The sequence below is a fragment of the Cariama cristata genome, unplaced genomic scaffold (genome assembly GCF_000690535.1).
Source record: "Cariama cristata isolate BGI_N322 unplaced genomic scaffold, ASM69053v1 scaffold1867, whole genome shotgun sequence".
Classification (NCBI taxonomy): Eukaryota; Metazoa; Chordata; class Aves; order Cariamiformes; family Cariamidae; genus Cariama; species Cariama cristata.
In genome coordinates, this window is record NW_009626896.1 from 15,465 (window position 1) to 36,502 (window position 21,038).

Sequence of the window (21,038 nt, forward strand, 5' to 3'; positions counted from 1 at the left end):
GCAGCTATTCTGCTTTTCCCTGTGGCCAGGATGGATTGAGCATTTTCTCAGTGTGGCTGAAACACAGTCTGATAGTGTCCCTCAATGAACAATTCCAATGCATAGGCAGAAGGGGTTACCCAAGTCATCCAGTGCCCACCATTGGCTAGCATCCATGTTTGCCCTGAAAGGGCTTTCACAGCTCCTAGTGCACATGTTGGCAAAACTTGTCCTCGTCTCTCACCTCCAAATGGATTTCGCTCCTTGTGTAAGAAACCCGAGGTCTGTAATGAAAGACTGACAAAAAGCCACAGCTCTTGTAGCTCAGTAGGAGAAGCTGGAGAGATCATGGATGTTACCAATTTCTATGACAGTAGAAAATGAGAAAAATTCCCAGATGATTCTAGAAAGTGGGATGATAAATGAGTAAGATGTGGCTGCAGTCATACTTGTTTGTGCACAGAGGGGTTAGAGAGGTAATTCCAGCTGCACTATCCCTAGCTGGGGATACCCTTGAGACTAGAGAAGTAACATGTGACTTCCTCGGGCGTCTGTATGCCCACTCACTTGTGGATTGCAGTAGCTTTGCCTTGAAATGCTCCTTCCCCATTCTCCTGAGGGATGCTCTGTCATACCCAATGTGTTCATTAGTTGAAATTGATAAAGACCAGGGAAAAAAACAGATGACTCTTTTGTATTGAGTAAACAGAACCAAGCTTTGTAGCCTTGCAAATGGTACATTCATGTTCTGTTTTTTCTTTGCATTAGGATCATAGAATCATAGAATCATTATGGTTGGAAGAGACCTCAAAGATCATCAAGTCCAACTGTACTACATTTGAATAGCCAGAAAATACTATGTGTTGAATTTTAAAAATGGCTATCATTATTTATTAACTGCTACATGTTTCTCATTTGTTACACTAGGATATTGATGAAGAAATTGAAGCTGAGTACAACATTTTGAAAGCTCTCTCTGATCATCCCAACGTAGTCAAATTCTACGGCATGTACTATAAGAAAGATGTGAAAAATGGAGACCAACTTTGGCTTGTTCTTGAGGTAAATAATTCAGAAAAATAAGATTTTCTTCCAGTTGGCATTCCTATGTTGAGTATAAACTCAATGAATGAGATGCAAGTCATTTGTTTGATATTTTTCTTTAGAGTGGTTGCATGTGAAATAATAAATGCTGTTGTTTAGTCTTTACAGTGTTCTGAATTAATGATCTTCTCTGAGTTCTGCATTCTTATTTTGATATTATACTGATAGTGCTGTGCCTTCAGAATTAGGATATAAATTCTAGTAGGACTTCATAGGGTTTGCTAACTAAAATCTTTCTTTGGTGAAAGGCTTGTCATGGGAATCTTCCTCTGGTAGCATTTCTTTAAATATGACTAAGATATGACATAACAGTTAAAGAAACCACTATGATGATTTTTTTTTCCTAAATGAAATTATAGAAATTAATTAATTGTATTGCTTTTTTTATGCAAGTAAATGCACAAATAGATAAACAAGCCAATAAAACAGGCTACTGCCCAAATACTGTTGAAAGCAGCAGGATTTCCTCAAATGGAGTCAGAGCAAGATAGGGCCTGTAATTTGTGTGTTTCAGTCTTTAGTTTTCACTAATCTGGGAGCAAAGAGCTTGTTCATTACTGTTTTCAGAGATTCACTGCAACGTATTCTGCAAAAATTTCCTCCTCTTCCCAGAGGACCATGACAAAGAATGTCTCTGACGGGAATAGTGTGCCTTTCATAACAATCAATGCTCTTGCTGATGTTTGATCAGTGTTTGATAAGGTTGAGACTGAAGAATTGGTTGTATTTTATGATTTGTCAGCTAGGTGAATACAAATCGCCTGCCAAATATCTCAATGATACAATGATATCTAATGATGGAAACAAGCTCTAAAAAATGCTTAGGTTCTAAAAGCTTTTCCAAATTCTTCTGACTCGCATTGGGAAGATATTTTTAAGAATAGTTTGCATTGGAAATAATAATAAATTCTTAGGTTAGACTGACATCAAAAGATGTCAGCTCTTTGTGCCGTGAGCATCTTTAAAATGTAGCTTCTGTTGCATCTGCTGGGTGTTTGAAACTGCATCTGTGAAACTTCTGGCCTGTAAAGGATGGATGCCTAACATTCAGAATGGGACAGACTGTGAGGAAACAGTCAAGTGTTTATATTTTAACTTCTATATTTCACATTGATTTATTTTCTTAGTGTGAAAAACAGAAGCCTACATCTGGAATATAAGTTTTATATTCACTCTTTGCACGCCAAGCTGTACATGTGCAAGTGCTAGTATGGAGTGTGTGGAATAGTCTTGGATGCTTTCTGTCACTGCATGTGTAGATCCATGAATGCAATGGATTTCAGTTGGGGTGTGTGTACGCATAGATACGCATAAGTAGAAAAATAAATTCTAATGGTGACTTGAAGCTCTCCTTTTAATAAAAGTATCTGTGAAAGAAAACTGTTGTGGAACAGAATCCTCTGTTGAAGTGTCACCTTCCATTCAGCTTGTATGCAGCTTTACAGGGCCATTGCAGTTTGTTTTTCACAGTAGCTATTTATATGTCCACAGTTTATAAGAACGAAGGTATCTTCATCATCTCCATTCTGTGTTGTTGTTTTTTTAACAATATATTTGTCTAAAGTCATAAAGGTGGTAATTAGTCTTTAGCTTACAGAGACCTCCGTTTCCATTCCTTTGGTTTTGGTTGTGGTTTTTTTTTAATTTATTTTATCACAAAAAAGCATTTTCACTTCAGAACTGTTGCTTCCCCTGAAGAGGGGAATCCAGTCTTGAAATTTAGGTTTGCAGAGTTTGATACCAAGGAGGAGATCTGTCTTATCTTCTTCTCAAAAAAGTTACCAGCTAATCCCTGCAAATTCTATGTGATCCTCTGAAATGAAGATGCACCTTTTGCAGTCAGCACCTAGCCTGTAGATACGTTCCCAAAGACTGGAAGGACAGTGTAGACTACTGCAGTTTGCATAATCTGAAGCAGCTTCCATAGTTTCTGAATGCAAAATGATGTCAAGGAGGAAAAGTAGAGAATCAAATGCAGGCTACTGTGCATTGAATATAGAAGCCAAGACCAGTTGCTTCAGAATGATGGAAATGATCCGTTACTGAATAATCCTGGGTAAACATGACATTTCTTCTGAATCTCCTCACTTAATAATAGCCTAATAGCACATGCCTTCATAGAAAATCTTTTTTCCAATTTGAAGTGAGATTCCTCATTTTCTTGGATTTCATTTGGATTTCATCTGCTTTGTTGTATTTCTCTGTCTCTGTGCTAATGTGCAGATTACCTAACTGATCTTGTAAAGCATTTTGAAGTTGCAGTGCTGTCAGCTGGAAATATGCTTCTGAGAGAGTAGGAGCTATTTTTCATTATTTTTTTTCTGTTAAAAGAAACAAATACTTTTTTGATATAATAAACTATCAAGAAATATGTAGTCAGTCTCATACTTTGATTTAACCTTTCAGTGTAGATCTAAACAGTTAAAAAGTATGCATAATGATTACTTGGAAAAATAAACAACATTTTTGCATAACTCACTTCTACATGTGCTACTCTAGTACAGTATTTGTAGAACTGTAAAGTTACTGTGTTGTGTTCATCTTAACACAAGGACCTAAATCTGAAACTAGTATGGAGTATGCATTTTAACAAATAATTGAAAACTAGAGGAAAACTAATAGTATGAGAGCTTTTAGCATCACTAGCAATTTTTGGTAATAAAGCAACCTAACTTCCTTAGTTCAGCATTTTTAAGGAAACCACCTATGGCAATGAAAGTAAAACAGGAATACATCTGTATGGAATAATGGTACTCTTGACTCTCAGTTCAGAAATGCCTTTCTCTCTGTAGGCTGCACTCAGATATGCTGAACATCTGCTCCTGTGTGGATGCTGTTCTGATCACGTTTATAATGAAGAATACTGCTGGAGGGAGGATTCTTGCCAGGTGTATTAAGCTTTGTCACATGTATCCAGAGATGCGGGCAGAAGAACTGACCTATTGAGTCTGTGTTGAAAAGAAATCACTTGAGTATTATGCTTGGGATGAATCAGCTTAGCAGTTTCATGTTAGCAGACATCAGCATGATGACACAACTAAGACAGAGTGTGCTGTAGCCCGTTTCTTTCTGCTCTGGATGTTGGTTCAGAAGGGAATAGATCCGAGATAGTTGGAAGTCAGCTGATGGAAGATGGAGCAGAGAGGTAAATCATATCAGACCCTGCAGGTGAGCTTGCAGATCAAGGGCAGCTGGGGACAACAAGTGGCACAGCCCTTGCCTGAGATCTGGTGCAAAGAACAACCTAGTCAAGACTGAGTGAAGGCTGAAAGTGCCACAGCAAGCTAAATGGTAGGTGTTACACAGCTTTTACTTGCTACTGTAAGCCAGAGGCCGAGAATCACAATGCATCATATTTCTGTAGTTCATTTCCTACACAGATGAGGTAGAACTTTAAGAAGTATCTCAGTCAATTTTCAAAAGACACATAGTTATGCATGCTGTGTTTGAGATGGATTTAGGTTTGTGAATCACACAAGTAAGCTAGTATATTTTATCCTTATGAATATATTTTTATAGGAAATAAAGGGAACATGCATTATTTTTATAGTAAAAAAAAATATTTTGCTTTAATGAGTTAAAACTTAGCTTGGTAGGGGAAAAAGTTTGGGTGGAGTGACTTCCCACCCAAATTACAGTTTTGTAGCATCAAAGCATTTTGTAGAAACCTCTCATTTCTGGGAAGGTGGAGAGAATTGCGAAGACGTTATAGAAATACATCCCTTTGACTGTGCTGAATGTCAAGAAGACTGACAAAGCATTCTTTTTAGGTTTTTTTGTTCTTTAGTGTGTACATGAACTTTTCAAGAACATTTGCAATGACCTGCTGAGTTAGACCAATGGTCCATGTAGCACAGCATTCTGTCTCCTGTGGTGGCACTAGAAGATGCTATTTAGGAAGAGTCTGTCCAATTTTTGCAGTCCATTTCCCTCATGCTCTCCAGCAACCATGATTGTTGTATTAAGGATGTCCCAGACTATTCTGTTTAGTATCAATTATGGACACACTAAACCCAATGATGATACTGCCATGCCATACTGCTCCTCTTAGAGCATGCAAGTTTAATTTTTGTGTCATTATTATATACTTATTTCTGCATATAATATTTCACATAGTAGACTATAATGTTTTCAACATTATGAAAACATTTCCAAATCTAAATATTTTTCAATGTGTGATAAGAAATTTAGAATCCTCTTCATTTGAGGAGGAGGAATGTGTTACAATTTACAGTGGACTGCAGGCTGTTTTCTGTTAAACTGTTTAACTAATGTTAAAACGTACCTTCACAAACAATATTTCAGTAGGTAGTTCAGTCTGTACAGGTGTTGGTTATGCACAGTCCAGACTGAAACGAATGCAATTCATCTTCATTCTCATGTAAAATCTTTTCTTGTTCTAGTGTAATCTTAATCAGAGAAATCATGTGAAAGTGTAGAATAGCTTGTGCTCAGAACTTGCTTCTCTGAAGAAGTGGCATGTTAGCCACTTCCATTTGCTCAACCATTTAACATGGGAGAATATTTATTAATACATTAAATAATGTATACAAGAAATACATTAAATAAATCAGTAACTTGTATCATTCTGCATTGTTGCAGGCAAAGTGATATATTTTGCGTTTGATCTTCTAGATGTTTCTTGATGTTAGTTGAACTGCTAACCAGACACTGATAACTCAGGAGTTACAGAAAGATTATCATGAAGGATTATTGTGATCCTGTTGGCAGCTATGTTTGCTAAATTAAAATTTGCCTGAAGTGATTCAAATTTGTTACTGACCTTTGATCTTGTAAAGTTAACAAGAGGAAAAATTTTAAACATACAAATATCTAAATTCTCTTTTTAAATCCTTGGGAGGCTTCTATTTGTGTTGCTTTTTTCAAAAAATACAAAATCATTAAACTCAGTAAATAAAAGCTCTCAGGAGTTTGAATTAAACTAGAACACAGAAAATTGTAGTGCATCACTTCACCTGGTACTCTTTTCACAAGCACAGACAAAGTACAAACCCCTGCTGTGGATTCCATCTAATCCGAGTGAGGATGCTGTAGCAGTTGTACAGGTAGCCCCACATGCGGAAATGGAATTAAGCGCCAGTATACCAAACTGCCAGTCTGCTGTACCAAGGTAATGGCAGTCCATTGCTACTAGATTACTTCTAGTGGCTTGCCTGGCCTCGGAAAGCTTGCACGTCTAGCCAAAATGCTTGTAACAGAGTAAGAACTGAGAGAGAACCTGTCTAACAGAGACTGTTGCTGTGTGATAAGCACAGAGTAGCAAAAGCAGCATAGTTCCTACTCAATTACCAATTACAAGGGCAGTTGCAATTGTCTGGTGAGTCACTTACATATAATGAGTATATAACAAGCTGAGATTCTCTACTATGACTCCTTTCTGATTTTGTGCAGATCCTGTAGAAGAATTACCATTCTTGAATTTACCCAGAGATGAAGAGTGCAGCACAATGTGTAGAGTATCAGTTACTCATTCCTTTCCAATCCCAAAAGTGAGACTTCATAGCAGAGAGCTTACCTCAAAGCTTTAAGCCAGATAGAACAAATGGATTTGGAAATGGAGAACCAAGGGGATAACAGAAGTCAGGTGTGATCTCAAGTATTTGTCCGCATTGTAGGACACAAGAGTTACTAAGGAGGATTTGAAGGAGGATAGCATTGTGGTTTTGTTTGTTTTGGCTGCTCCTTCAAAGCAGAAAGGAAAACATGTTATGCCTACAGTTACCCAGTAATGGATGCCAGCACTGTGAGTTGATCAGGGATAGGAGTAGATCTGTTGCTGCCTAAGGAAAGGTATTTGGACTGCTGTGGGTCTTGACAGTAAAAGCAACTAGCTCGTGTTTGATGTGATTGAGAAGGGGCAGCCAGCATGAGGGTTCAAGGGAAGAATAGTGTGGTTGGAGGTGGCTGGTTAGGGATAAGAACTCACTAAGACCAAGAGAACAAGGTGTTGCAGTAAGTCCTCAGTAAAATGAAGAATGTTGAACAATACATCTGCACTGCTGCATCTCGCCTGGAGTGAATCTGTTGTGCTGTTGTATCTGCTGTTTGGAGAGAGAAGTTTAGCAAATCAGATGCTTCCAGGTGTTTGTAAATGCTAACTGTGGTCACAGAGAGAGCCCTAGAATTCATTAAATATGTATAAATTTTCCTCACATATTCATAAATGAACAGTGACAGCACAATTTACATATGTGTCAGATAGAGAAAAAGGAGTATAATTAATGCCCAAATCTTGTGTGGCTAATAGTCTTGGATCCTTCACTGATCTACTATACATGGAAGAGTTTCTGATCATGTTGCTGTTTTGACATCACAAGTAATTCTAATATATGGTGAAACTCACTGAAGTGCATCCTTCTTATTTAAACAACAACAAAAATCCTCTGCTGTTACATAATGTCGTATCTATGGAGTATATTTATCCAAAGAAATACCAGTCTCAGCAGGTGCAGTTGCCTTGAGGAAGGGAGATTTTTTTTCTGCTGGGGAGTTGAGATCCTTAACAGTGAAATTCTAGGTTGCAGTGTGGTTTGCTACAAAAGAGGAGCAACCACTGTCCAAAGATCTAAGTATTGGTATTTTTCTTTTTAAAAAAGGAGGCTAAAATAGCCAGAAGCTCAATATGGATTTCTAGGATCAGGATAACTGTAACAATGCATTATGAAATTCAGGTCCTTTCTTACTTCCACACGCATAAAGGCAGACAGAGACATATCATAAAAATAATTTGCTGCTGTTGTGTAGCTTAACATGGATGAGACTTCAGCTGTTTGCGAACTGGGAAACTGGGTGATATAAAACATGGAGAGACCAGAAACTAAAAAAACCAAACACCACCACCACCCAAAAAACCCAAAACCAACCAAGTGAGATTCTTTGACTTCTACACTCATCTCAGATTTTGCAGTAGGTGACAATATAATTTTTACTTCTGACTCATTAATTTTTGATTTTATGAGATCTCTAGGAAGACTGATAAGTTCTGTGAGCTGGGTAAATAGATCGATGTTTTTAAAAATCTGTTTTATCTAGATAATCTTCCTTGACTGGGGTTTCAATGCCTTTACCTCATTCCCATATCCCAGTCTAGAGGGCAAGGAGTCCTATAACATGTATGGGGCAGGGGATGGGTATGGTTTTTGCAGTGAGAATGTGCTGTCATCTCCACGTGGCCAACACAATGAGACTCTTCGCAACACACTGCTCATTTTCTGCATCTGAGCACAGACTACTGCTTCAGAGTGCTGTTTGTGCCAAAGCAGGCTGGGCACAGAAAAGAAAAGCTCAGAGCAAGGTGGGTAGTTCTGTCCTTGTCTCTTACATGGTGCTGGAAAGCTCAGCAAGAGTCCTGATGGCTGCAGTAAAGCATTTTTCTCTCCCTTAGCTTGATCTCTTTCCTTTCTCAGCTAATGCTGTTGTCACTCTTTGTGGCACCTCTTGGTGCATGGAAGAGGGAGAAAGGAGCTGCTGTCAGTGTTGCAAAGCAGCTAACTAATGCTTGTTCTTGATACGGAGAGATGTTTGGCTGAAAAAATCTGCAGCCTCAGAGCCTGGGAAGATGCTGATCATGCAGTCTCCTTTTGGGATGTTGCATGGTGACTTAGACCAGCGTATCTAAAGTTTAGCGGGCAATTCCATGTCATTGAAGCTGTTGAGGCTTCAATTGTTGAACTCCATTCGAATGAAGATTTTGTCTTGAAAAATAATACAATTGTAAGGAATGGGTAGGAGTATGGAAACTGGAGTTGTTCCTATTGCTGTGATAGTTTTGGCAAGAGTGGGAAAATCCAAATTCAGTGACATGAATTTTTCTGCGAAGCCTCTCTGAGTAACAGGCACTGCCTGGAGTGAGTCCCAGTGGGAATGCCTAGAAGCAGGACCCAATGGTCTCATTTGGGCTTTCAAAGAGATGAGCCTACCTGAGATAAACCAGAGACATTGCTGTATCGGTTACTTCTCTTTTACATGAAATAGAGGACCTTGTGGTATGTACACATGAATAATTTATTTAGGATTTTCCTTTGGCATGTTTACAGTATGCTTTTGTTAGATACAACAGTTACTATACGCATATATGTTTCTGTCTAAGGGAATAAAGGCAAGTTTGTGGAGTTTAAAAAAAGCTTCAGATGGAAGTTTTTCTATATAATGGAATATATAGTAAGAGTTATAAGAAGAAAGCAGATATACACCTTTTTTGATATGGCAGATTTACTATAAAACAATAATTTTTCAAGAAATTAGCATAGTGGAAAATAACTAGTCCATTTAGGTTTTATGGGGAGTGAGGTGAGGGGAAGGGAGTTGTCATTTGTCTAAATATTATCAGGTATTTCTAAATGATATATACAGAAGAAAAATTAAACAATTAAAAATTGCTTTTTTGTATTTCTCAACATGGGTCATTTTTCAGTAATGTCTTTGGTTATAATTGCACCATTCAGACCAACATTGAATATTTTGATCCATTACATGTCTGAATCAGCCTTGATTTCTCCATTTCTAATGTGTCCCTCTTTGCTTCCCAATTATAGCAATTTTTCACTCTTGAGTTATATCCTATTTTCTCAAGATCAAAGATGTGTGGCTGCAACTATCATTTGATGCTTCGAAGTTTTAGTAAATGCTCATAATTGCTCTGCGTAATTAATATTTCATATTACATTGTATTTTGCACAGTCCACATCTTTTAAACAACTGGTAAGAGTATGTTATGGCCTACTTTGCTGGAGAAGACTGCACATACAAAAAGCTGGTTCTGAATAACCTCTAACAATTTTTACCACCATGGAGTAAAGCAAAAGCCCAGAAAAAAACCCACTGAGTTTTACCATTCCACTATGTAATTAAACAGCACGTGAATACTGTACCTCTCACATTCTAATATTTAACATCACTTTGCTTTGTGTACATTTTATTTTTTATCGCATCTTTACTAAAGATGTGAGGTTATTTAAAAAAAAAAAACAACCAACAACAGAACACCAAAACTAAAACCCATGTTTGTGTAGCTTTTGGTTAAATCCCAGATGATCAAACGTCCTTTACCTTTAGTGGGGGATGGCATCAATCATCGTAAGAGTGCTTGGGCTAAGGCTTGTTTCTTTTTGCTTCAAACACCTGAGGGTTAAATGCTTAAATTCAAGTGTGATAGACAATATAATTTTGCTGTGTTTGTTCTCAGTTTACATGTTGGTTCCTTTTATAAAGCAAGTGTCTGGAGCAAATAGACTTGTCTAGAGGGAGAGAGGTCCCCTCATCCTTGTTCTTGAGCAGAGAGGGCTGGAGGCTGCAGACTGTGGAAGAAGAGTACTATAGCAAGGGGCAAGGGGCTGGGACGTGCAGAAAGCAGGCAGCCAGATGTTAGTGGTGACAAAAAGAAGTTTCCTAGGCTCTAGAAAGGATGTCAGTGTTGGTTGCAGTTCAGAAAGCTGCTGACTGCTGAAACCAAATCCTGGAAGCAAGGAACTGCCTTGCACAGGCACAGTGAGCAGGGAGAGATTGGTTTACAGAGCACGTTAATTTCAATTCTGTCTGATCTAGTCTCTCTGAATTAATTATTCCAGTAGTTTATTTAAAGAAGAAAAAAGAAAAAAAAAAAAAGTCTTTTTGTATTTGACATCCCTTTGGTTCTTAGAAAATTCTCTTTAAGAACATCTTGGAATGTCCTTCAGGATGTTCTTGCTGCATTAGGGTCCCGTGACAGTTACAGAGTTGCCATAGCTCCTTTTTTAGTCACCAGAGAGAGACAGGCAACTCTTAGAGCAGTTAAGCTGACCTGTCCTGCACACTTCTGCGAGAAGGGGAATTGTCTTTTGGTTGGGTGTGTTTCAGCCTCACGCCTTTTGTAAAAGGAGCCTTTAGACAAGCCCCATTGTTTGGATCTGTGCTTCACCAGCCATGCTTTCAAACTCAATAGGGAAGATTTCTATTGCAGTAATTTAAAATACAGTGAATTATACTAAATTATTGTCTTCATGTGGGAACACAGACATAAAATGAATTACATGTAGTGTGGCCATGGTAGTACTTGGAACTGTTGTCTCAACCGCAAATCATATAGAAATGATGCTACAAAAGAGGAAGGTGCTTTGAAGCGTTTCTTAATTGGTGAAGAGTGAACAAAAGCAATGTGGTTCTGAGCAGGCAATAAAAGCTGTGAAGTGCTCACTGTTACCACAGGCTGCCCTATTTACTTACCAGATTCTGTGTGTTTTCCAGAGTCTCAGCTAAGTTTGCAGCAGTCAATAGAAATACATCTGTTGACATTATTGATCCCAAACTTAGGCCCTGCTTTTTCTCCCTAGCCAGGTGAATGGTTTTGCACTCTAAATGTGATTTTTACCACTGCTCCTTATGCTTAATAAAGTGATGAATTGCACTGAGTTTTCTGTATCAAAATGTTCCATTTTGGTACGTTTTTTCTCTGTCCCAGGCTTCACACTCCAGGCAGAGTACCTCCCTAATTCACATTCTTTATGTTATGTTACAAAGTAAACCTTTTGTACAGCACTGTCACCTACTTGCTTCTTTTACATTCTGTTAGAGACAAAACAATATTAAAAATGTTTTAGAACAGAAAAAGTCCTCCTTTGAGGGGATGACTTCTTTTTCTTCTTGTATATGTAAAGCCAGATGGCTTCATTCAATAATGCTGAGTTTGAAAGAAGAAATTTAGAAAAATACAATATTGGCATAGAGGTGGCTTTTCCATTTTGGCCACAGTGTGAGGTAGAGATATCTGTGTCCTGACTAAGAAAGATAAGAGGCTGTGAAGGCCAGCATTGCATAAGATGGAATAGGCAAACTTTTCCTCTGGCTGGCTGTCTTGTCAGAGCATGCACATGACAAGAAAATAAGTTAAAAGCCAAACTGAAAGTGAAGAAATCTGAAGCAACAAACAAACACCCATGAGGCTGTGACTAACAGAGCCCTGGAGGTGCTAGATGATGTAAGAGAGCAAAATTATAAATTCCACGTGGTTTGTGATCACTGAAGCTAAATAACTCAGGAAAGATGTCTGTTTCAGTTATATATTTCATCCACGCTAAATTGAAAGCAATCAACTTTACCTATAAAGCACAGAGCAATGCTATGGTTTCTTTTGGTTATGGGTTATCTTATAGTGCTGTTAGGAAGAATAGAGGCCACAGTGCACATCTTTCTTCCATTTGAGGTGAAATTAAAACTATGCTGCACAGACAGGAGCTGTGTATTGAACCACTTGGCCTGTTAAAGAAACTGATTGAGTTCCCTGTAAGTCTTCACAAGGACCTTCAAGTATTTGTGGTAGGCATTAGGTGCTGTCAGTGGAATGTGCTCTTTGGCAGTAACAGTTGTGAAGACATAGCACACCGTAGGCAGAGAATAGGAGTTAATCTGGTCACAGCTGACCTTGCGTGACAGCCAGGATTGTGAGGTGGGCAGTCCATCAAGTTCTGTCTTGGAGACAGAAGGCAAAGAAAATTACTCTGGAAATGGCTGTATCAGGTTGATTCCATTCTAATAGAGAAGATCTCTCTTGAAAAGTTGAAGATGGAAGGAAATTTGAGTGAAAAGTCTCCAAAATAATTGTGTTCACTTTCCTTAGGAAAGGAAGGATGCTGGAGCAGCAGAGTAAGGATAATGGGCTTTAGAAGAGTATGCTTCACCCAGCCTGGGAACTGGTAGGTAGCCACACTTAGGAAAAATAGTGTAAAAATGAAGGAAAGTAGGATAGCTGGCAGTTATTGAAAGACATTAAACACACAATAGTGAATTAGCTGATGCAGAGAAAAGAGAAAAGCAGAGTAAGAGATGAGTAAGAATGCATCAGGGTTTGCTTCTTTTAATATTTCAGAATGCCTTCAAATAGGAGAAACAAAAATGCCCAGCTAAGGTACAGGTATTTAAGGATAAATTCAGAGAGGGTAATGTAGAGAGTGGTAAAGACAAGGTTATGTTACTAAGGCAAGAGAAATGGTATACAAGAATGTTTAATATACATGTCTTTACAAAGCATGGAAAAATAATGACCTAGGGAAATACAGACCAGTCTGTTTAACTTTGATACCCATGATAATTCTGGAACAAATTAATAGAAACCACTGTAGAAATATCCAGAACCCAGTTATGAGGTAAGTGGTCGACTTGGATTGGGCCAGAACAAATCATATTAGTAAAATCTTTTCTTTTAACAGGATAACTGGTGCAGCAAGGGGAAAGCAATAGATAAGGTGTGTCTTTTGTAAAGATTTGGTATGGTCCCATGTGACATTCTTGTGAGGAAAACATGGAAATACAGAAACTTCACATAAACAGTAAAGCAGATAACTTCTTTTTCATAAAACTGGAGTCAATAGTTCACTTTTGGGCTGGAAGAATCTCAAGAGGGCATCTGCTTTTGGTCTGTTTCTGTTCATTAATAACTTGGGTGACAAAACAAAGTCCACATAAAAAATCAGAAGTGGACACTCAGTTTAATTACAGACATGTTGGAGAATAGCAGCAGATTCACAGTTGTGAGTACCAGAGGGATTTCTTTTGGATCACAGGGAAAAAAAAATCAGTAGACACATACAAAGTACTGCTATCTATAGGAAGAAGAAATGGGACATACCTGACCAAGCAATGGGACTGCAGAAAGGGATTCTCTGCAAAATGGAGATTGTTCTGTCCTGTTCAGCTTTTCCCAGCTAAGACAAGACTTCCAAAGGAATTCTGTATGCAGTTTGGGGCAAAACATGTCACAAACATTAGCAGCAAATTGCAGGCAGTCTGAATTTGGAAAACGTGGATGATTTCAAAAGGTTACAGCAACTAACTTTGTACAGCCTAAAAAAGAGAAAAATGACATATCGTGACAGTAGTGTTAAAGAGATGATGTTAAATAGAGAACAATGATAATTTGTTATCAAAGACTGCTGGAGGGAAGGGCAAAAATAAAGCAGTTTTATTGGAAGCCAAAAAGATCCAGGTTGGACAGTAGGAAGAATGGTCTAACTATCGGGCTAGTGAAACACTGAAGCAGGCTACTTGGAAAGATTGGAGTCTTCCTCAGCAGGGGATTTTCAGGAGCAGGTTAGACAAATATCTGTCAAGGACCACCTGAAAGTACTAGATGCCTACACAGTGCAAATCCAGTGGATTAAATTATTTCTTGAGGTCACTTTCACTCCTATGTTTCTGTAGTTTTATGACAACAAAACAGCAATAAATAAGAATCTTTTGTTCTTACAGCAGTCAGTACTAAAAGGAAGTTACAGTCAGCTCAGGGGCTGGCAGCGCTGCTGTACTGCATGCTCAGTGGAACAGGTCAGATTATTGATCTATTCTAAGAACAGAAAAAAATAGAGATTAGTGCCTGAGATGCTTTTAGCATTCTTATGTCTGATAACAATAAAGCAAGGTTGGACAATGCAACTTTTTCATAACTATCATTCAGGTGTGCCGTAAGTTGTGCATATGTGATGTGCTACCCAGTCATTTATGTCTGCGCAGCCTATAAAGATAGGGAAGAATTAGTTGTAGTTGCTCTGCTATTTGCACCCAAGCTGCTGAAATAGGATGAAAACACCTTGACAACTACAGAATGCAAGAAACTGTTACCTGACAGCTTAGTACAGATGCATAAATCAGGAGCAGTTGGATGATTAAAGGCTCTAATAGCCCTAACAAAAGTGCAATTGATAATTTCCTTAAAAGCAAAGCTGATACTGAATTCTTACTCAATGGGCATCAGATTCGAGAAGAGCTGAACAGAGAGAAATGTACCATCCAGGTCAGATGAAGAGTGAGTAAGACCTACAAAGAACACCTGCGTGACTGTGATGTAATGGCAATTTTAACTGACATTTCATGTGTTAGGATCGTGCTATTTTATAAATCTATTGCTGAAGATAGCTTTGCATACTAATAGTTCGATTACAGTGGCGCAGAGTTGTGGCAGATGGGTGGGTGGAGGCCTATATGTCATCCCAGCATGAGTCTTTGCCTTTTGAGTGCCAGAAAATCGTAAGGGAGGAGCTCTTTGCTACCGCTGTAGAAGAGTCGTAAGTACCTCTTCTGATACCGCTGTGTATGGCCATCAGAACTGCAGCCCTTTCAGGCAGGTTTTCACTTAGATCAAGCCTTCTGTCAAATTATTCTTTCCCTTGGTCTGAGTATGCAATATTTCCTTAGTCCTTTCCCCCTGTTTCTGCTGTCTAAATATCCAAACTAGGGACTGAATATTTTTAAATTGAATACTATAAATCATAGCAAATTATAGTTTGGAAGGGACCTTTGGAGGTTATTGGGTCCAGCCACCTGCTCAAAGATGGTTGACTTCAATGTTACAGGTTTGCTTAGGGTCTTTTCCATTCAAGTTTTGAATATCTCCAAGGATGGAGATAACACAGACTTGCTGGGTAATCTGTTCCAGTGCTTAACTACTCTTGGTGGGAAAATTTTTCCTTTATGTTCAGTAGGAATCTACTATCTTGCAGTTGGGGCTTGTAGCCTATCATCCTTTGTTGTGTGCCTCTGGGAAGTGTCTGTCTGTCTTCTCCAACTGCTTTTAGGTAGCCTGAAGGGTTCAGGTTACCCTCCAATTAGTAGCTTGTGTTTGCAGGTGATATTTGCATTCTATCAGTGGAGGTACTGAAAGCACTGCGGGTAAAGAAAATACCTGTAAATCACAAGAGAACAATAGAAGAAGTGACTAACATTAAATTGATGAAAATTGCTCATGTACAAAGTTATCAAGATGATGTTTCTAAATAACATCCTTGTGGGAGGATCACTAATATCTTCCCTACCCACTAATATCTTCCCTTACCATGTCTCACAGGCTGGACATTATAAGAGTCTCTGTCTTTAAATAAAGTTTATTCAAAGCTTAAAAGAGGATTTATATCCTACATTGGGAAAATGCAGCCTTTGAAGACTTCCTAAAAACAGTTCAGACTGAAGGGCTTTGTTTTTGCATGCATTTCAAATGCCAGAGTGTGTGGTATCTGAGAACCAAGAGGAGAAAGTCCATTCATATTACATCTTCTGCTACTTGTGCTGCCAAACCTGAGCTAGGAGATGCCACCACCACTTCTCCCATACCAAATTTTCCTCCTGGAATTACTAGTTGCTTAAAATAGGTATTATAAAACTGATACAAACCACAAGAAATGTATCTGTGCATGCTAGAGAGAATGCATGTGCGTGTGTGTGTGATTTTGGGAGCGTGGGAGAGAGAGAAATAGAATTATTACTGTCTTCTCCCAGAAGAGCCCATGTCTCATGACAGGCTGAAGGACATTTGATTTGGTGAGTTACTTTGACCTTTAGGGTAGGAAGCAGCCCTCTGGCACAGCTCCGATAGACACATAGCTTCTAGTATACATTGTGTCCTGAGTTCTCTGTGCATGTCTTGTTTTCTGCTTATAGTGCCCTTCATCAAAGTATTCTGAGGAGATTTTACCAAATGATGTAGAGTAATGACACAGACTGATTAGCTGTTTGGCCATGTGAGTTTCACAATGCTTGCAACGAAATAGCTACCAGCACCTCTCTTCTCTAGATGCTTCACTGGAAACTAGAAAGATCTTTTTAAAAAATTATCTCTGTTGCCTTCATGATTTGTCATGCAAGCATTACATAGTTACTCAAACATAGTAACTTTGGTAAAAGGCTACATAGGGTTTTTTTACTGTGGACAGCATGCTACTAAGAAGCAGCAGAGATGGTAATTATAAGCTGCAATATTTAACAACACTCCAGGAAACTTCCAGTCTGGCAGTACTGCTAAATAATGTTTATCCCATAATCTCTCATTGTAGGACTGTATGAGTTAAGGAAATGTGGTTTGTTTGGGTTTTTTTTTTTTTATGGTTTAGGGGTTTTTTTCCCCTTTAAGTTTTTATGTCATGAGCTGAATCCTGGTCAACATCCCCAAGGATAATTTATCTCCCTGTCTACTCAGGTTCCCAAGCAAGCGTGGTCCGGCACTGCGTTGGGCAGGAGTATCGTGATTTTCTGTAGCTGCTTCTTTTGAGAGGGAAGAGAAAAGCCTGACTCGTTATGAGAGGGACTTTTTGATAAGCTTGCATGGAACACAATTTGATAGCCTGAGTCAGGAGAAAGAATCACCGTTTCAATTTTAGTTATGTGCGTGGTTATAGGGACATGTGGCAACTTCATCTGCAAAAAAATAGACAGTAGAAATAGGAAATGAGACCAGCTGCAACATTTTACCCACGACGACTTGTTTAGCCTGTAGAAAAATAGAACAAGGTTAATACTAACCTGTGTCATCATTGTCGTCATCGTTCCCCATCCTCACGCAGCTCACAGCACACACATACAGTGTCTGCCATAATCTCCTTTTCTAATTGTAGCTGTATTCCAATAATCCCTTTTCCTCCTTATAGCTGCTTGCATTGTAGTACCTAACCTTTTTTCCCCTCTTCCTCCTACGCTGGTGGTCTCAGAAAAATAGAAATTGTCGAATGTAAGTAAAAGTACAACTCTTTGAGACAGAAGCAGCAAAAGAAAAGTTGCCCCATGCGTGCAAGAACCTGTGTCTATGACATCACCAGCTGAACTCTGCCTAAGCAGCCCCCCTGCCTTGGGAGTCAGTGCAGGATTTCCATGGTGGTGTGGGTGACTTCTGTTTTTTCCTTCAAGACCTGCTCAGCTGACCTTTTACATATGCAGGGTCAGTTTTGGTTTGGTCTAAAATAATCACAGTTTTAGTATCTTACTTTACCTGATATTTTAGATAAGTTTTATGTTATAATACAGATATTTATCTCATAATAGGGATTTCTATCCTATGAAAGGGGTAGGAAAATTAGTTAAAGTGACGTGTTTACAACAGTAAAAATTAGTATTGCTGACCCAGGCAAACAAATTTAGTCTTGGCTTCACTGCCAAAACAGTGAAGGAAGTGATTGCTGAAGTATAGTTTCTTCCTTCTCCCACCTACCAAAAGAATATATTCCTTTCTGGGTTAGTTTTCTTTACCTTGAGCAGAAAGACTAACAGATATCCAGCTCTGTAAAGAAAAGAGAAGGTGGTCCATCTATAAGAAACAAACTTTTAATACTAGATAGTGAAGAAAAATAGTTTGAAGAATATCATATGTGTAATTTATTTCACAATTGCTTTGTCACTTGTCAGACAGTTTCAGTTCCCTGAAATGCAAGTGCATTAAATTAACCAGAATTGTCATCATCCATTCGGTTTGATTAAACACCTCAGTGATGTGGCAAATTTAAAACAATAGAGACCCTGGAAAGATAATATCATTGTAAAAAAAAAGTAACTAGAAAAAGTCAATGGAGAAGACAGACCAGCATGGCTAAAGACAGTAAATTAAATCCTGCTTGGGAATCTGACCCTAATTCAGCAAAGCGCTTAATCTCATCATTTAAGCATATGAGTTCTTCCCTCTCTAAGCATGCATATTGTCCCACTGAAGTAAGGGTGAGATTAAGTAAGTTCCAAGATTGTTACCTTAGTGCTCAGCATCTATTAGACCAGAGCCTTCATTGACCTGATGGAGGACACATCTTGCTACAAGACTTATGTATTGAATGGTATTTGTGTAGGCATTCATGTGGTGCAAGTTCAGTGCAACCCAGCAGTTCCAAAGGAAGTCAAAAAATTATTGTTACATTTGAGTACAAAGGGCTCTAAGGTGCAAGTCTTTTTGTAATTGCAGCACAGAAAAAATGTAGAGGTATAGAAGAACAGATTTAAAAAATCATATACAAAAGTATCTGATGTCTGGAATTCTGCAGTTGAAAGGTTTTATTGATAAATTATGCCTTCGACTTGAATAGACTTTAAAATCTGTAGTCAAAAGGAATTACTGTTTTGTGCTACATTGGTGGGTATTTCTTTTCATATGAAGAGCTACTGGATGATACAGTCTAAAGCGTACAATTTGTGTCACTGTTTTATTGGAAGCAGCTGCTCCTTTACAGAGGCAATGGCTCTTCAATCAATGAATATTGTTAGGTGCATTACGGATAGTTGAAGTACCGATCTCACCTGTGCGGGTATGTAACTGCTACAGAGTTAGTCATTAAAGTTACGTTGTTGCTTCTTCCTGGGGAAAAATTGTAAGTGAGAAAAACGAACCTATGAAATGTTGCAGGTCTAAACTAATGTGCTGGTAATGTTTTCTCACCAGTTGGTTTAGAGAGCGAGGCCAAACCTCTGCTTGCTCTGTGTACGGGACAGGACAGGGGTTTGCGGGAGTCTAACTAGACCTTAGACAGGAGAAAGGGTTGTCCAGAGTAGACTGTGGCTCTACATCTGGAATGAGAAGCTGACGGAGTTGATGCTACAAGGGCTGTCATTAGTCTTACACCCATGGCCCACCTTGTTTCGGTGGGAGATGAGACCTTTCTTTCCACAGTGCTTTCATCACCTTCCATGATGCCCATCCCTTCTGTATAACATCCTTCTACACTAGCAATTAAGTGCTGCTTCGCAAAGACAGCAGCTTTCCCCTTGGAAGATTTTCTCGTTGGGGGAAATTCTCTGCCACCTGTCTTCTGATGCCTTAAATGCATTTTATATTGTATGCAGCTTTTGTACCTGAGAACCGATGGTGTAATAATCTGCATTGCTGGTGAATTGCACATGATGAATACAAGAAACAATTAGTGTGCCCCACAGAACGTACCTTCACAGCAAATTTATTGCACTACAAGCTACTTCTGTTTCAGTGAAAAGCAATTTGTATATAGGGAAACAAAGAAATAGACTTCTGTACTTGTGTTTGGGTAAGATGAATTAAATGCAGAAAGTAGTGAAAAGTATTTGGCAAAAGTTGCTCTATGTGTTTGTGTAAATGGTAGACATAAGGACAAATTTGTGATTTGCCAGTTTAATAGGAGCTCATTTGCCTACAAATACGAAAACTACTGAAAACTAAATCCAGGTGGCTACTCCAACACTTCTTAATTCCATTTTATATTCCCCTGATGTTTTGCAGCTGTGCAATGGTGGATCTGTGACTGATCTTGTGAAAGGATTTCTGAAGAGAGGTGAAAGGATGAATGAACTTATAATTGCTTACATTTTACACGAAGCTCTCATGGTAAGCTCTCAGTAAAAGAACAGTCAATATTCAGCTCATAATATTTTCTCTGAATGAATGAAGATCATGTCCCCACTAACAGCTCGCTATCTTGTATTATAGCAGTGTTTAATGAAATCAAGGTACTGTGCAATTCAGACGGTTCTTTTTGAATAAGCAAGGTAAAGAACAATTAATCTGTTTCATTATTAAGAGAATGAAAAGTGATTTCTGACCATTGATTAATTTCCTTAGTAAATACAGTTTTGCATCAAAATCACTTTTGAGAAATAGCAGAAATATAATACTGTTCAACTTCTTATGTCTGGATGCAAAATATTTTTATAGCAATATGATCAACACATCTAGTGAATTCAAACACTGCTACAAGAATATATTTTTTTGGCTAATCAGGATCAAGTGTCTTTATTTTTCTTTTTTTTTTTTTAAGCTGGAATTTGACTTTCTGCAGTGGAGTTTAGGCCTTTTTTAGGCAGTTTTCTTTGAGTTATAATGTAGATTTATAGTGCTTTTTTTCTGCTTTTATCTGAAAATTTCTAATTGACATAAAGTGGGGCAGTTAAAAAGTATCTATTCCTCATGGTGTGCCAAGTATTTTTCTAGCAAGAATGACATCTCCATGGTTTTGGATTAAAAAAAAATCTGGTTTAAGTTTTTTCTGCTACCTTTTTGTTTCTACAAATGTAATACAGAGGACAGAGCTGATAGTCAATAGTTCACGTTTACATCTCACCTTCCAGGGACTTCAGCATTTGCATGAAAACAAAACTATCCACCGTGATATTAAGGGAAATAATATCCTTTTGACCACTGAAGGAGGAGTCAAACTTGTGGATTTTGGTATGTTACATTTACATATATATATATA

General features: G+C 38.3%; 1 protein-coding gene across 1 annotated transcript in view; it reads left to right on the top strand.

Moving 5' to 3' along the window:
* Nucleotides 1-21,010, top strand: part of LOC104164770 (myosin-IIIa-like) — a gene marked incomplete at its 3' end in the record, with an annotated part of 24,678 nt that extends 3,668 nt beyond the window's left edge. Inside the window, exons 2-4 of the mRNA XM_009704213.1 lie at nt 907-1,041; nt 20,066-20,170; nt 20,911-21,010. Coding sequence (XP_009702515.1) covers nt 907-1,041; nt 20,066-20,170; nt 20,911-21,010 — 340 coding nt within the window. The remainder of the gene's footprint in view (nt 1-906; nt 1,042-20,065; nt 20,171-20,910) is intronic.
* Between the last annotated feature and the right edge of the window lie 28 nt (nt 21,011-21,038).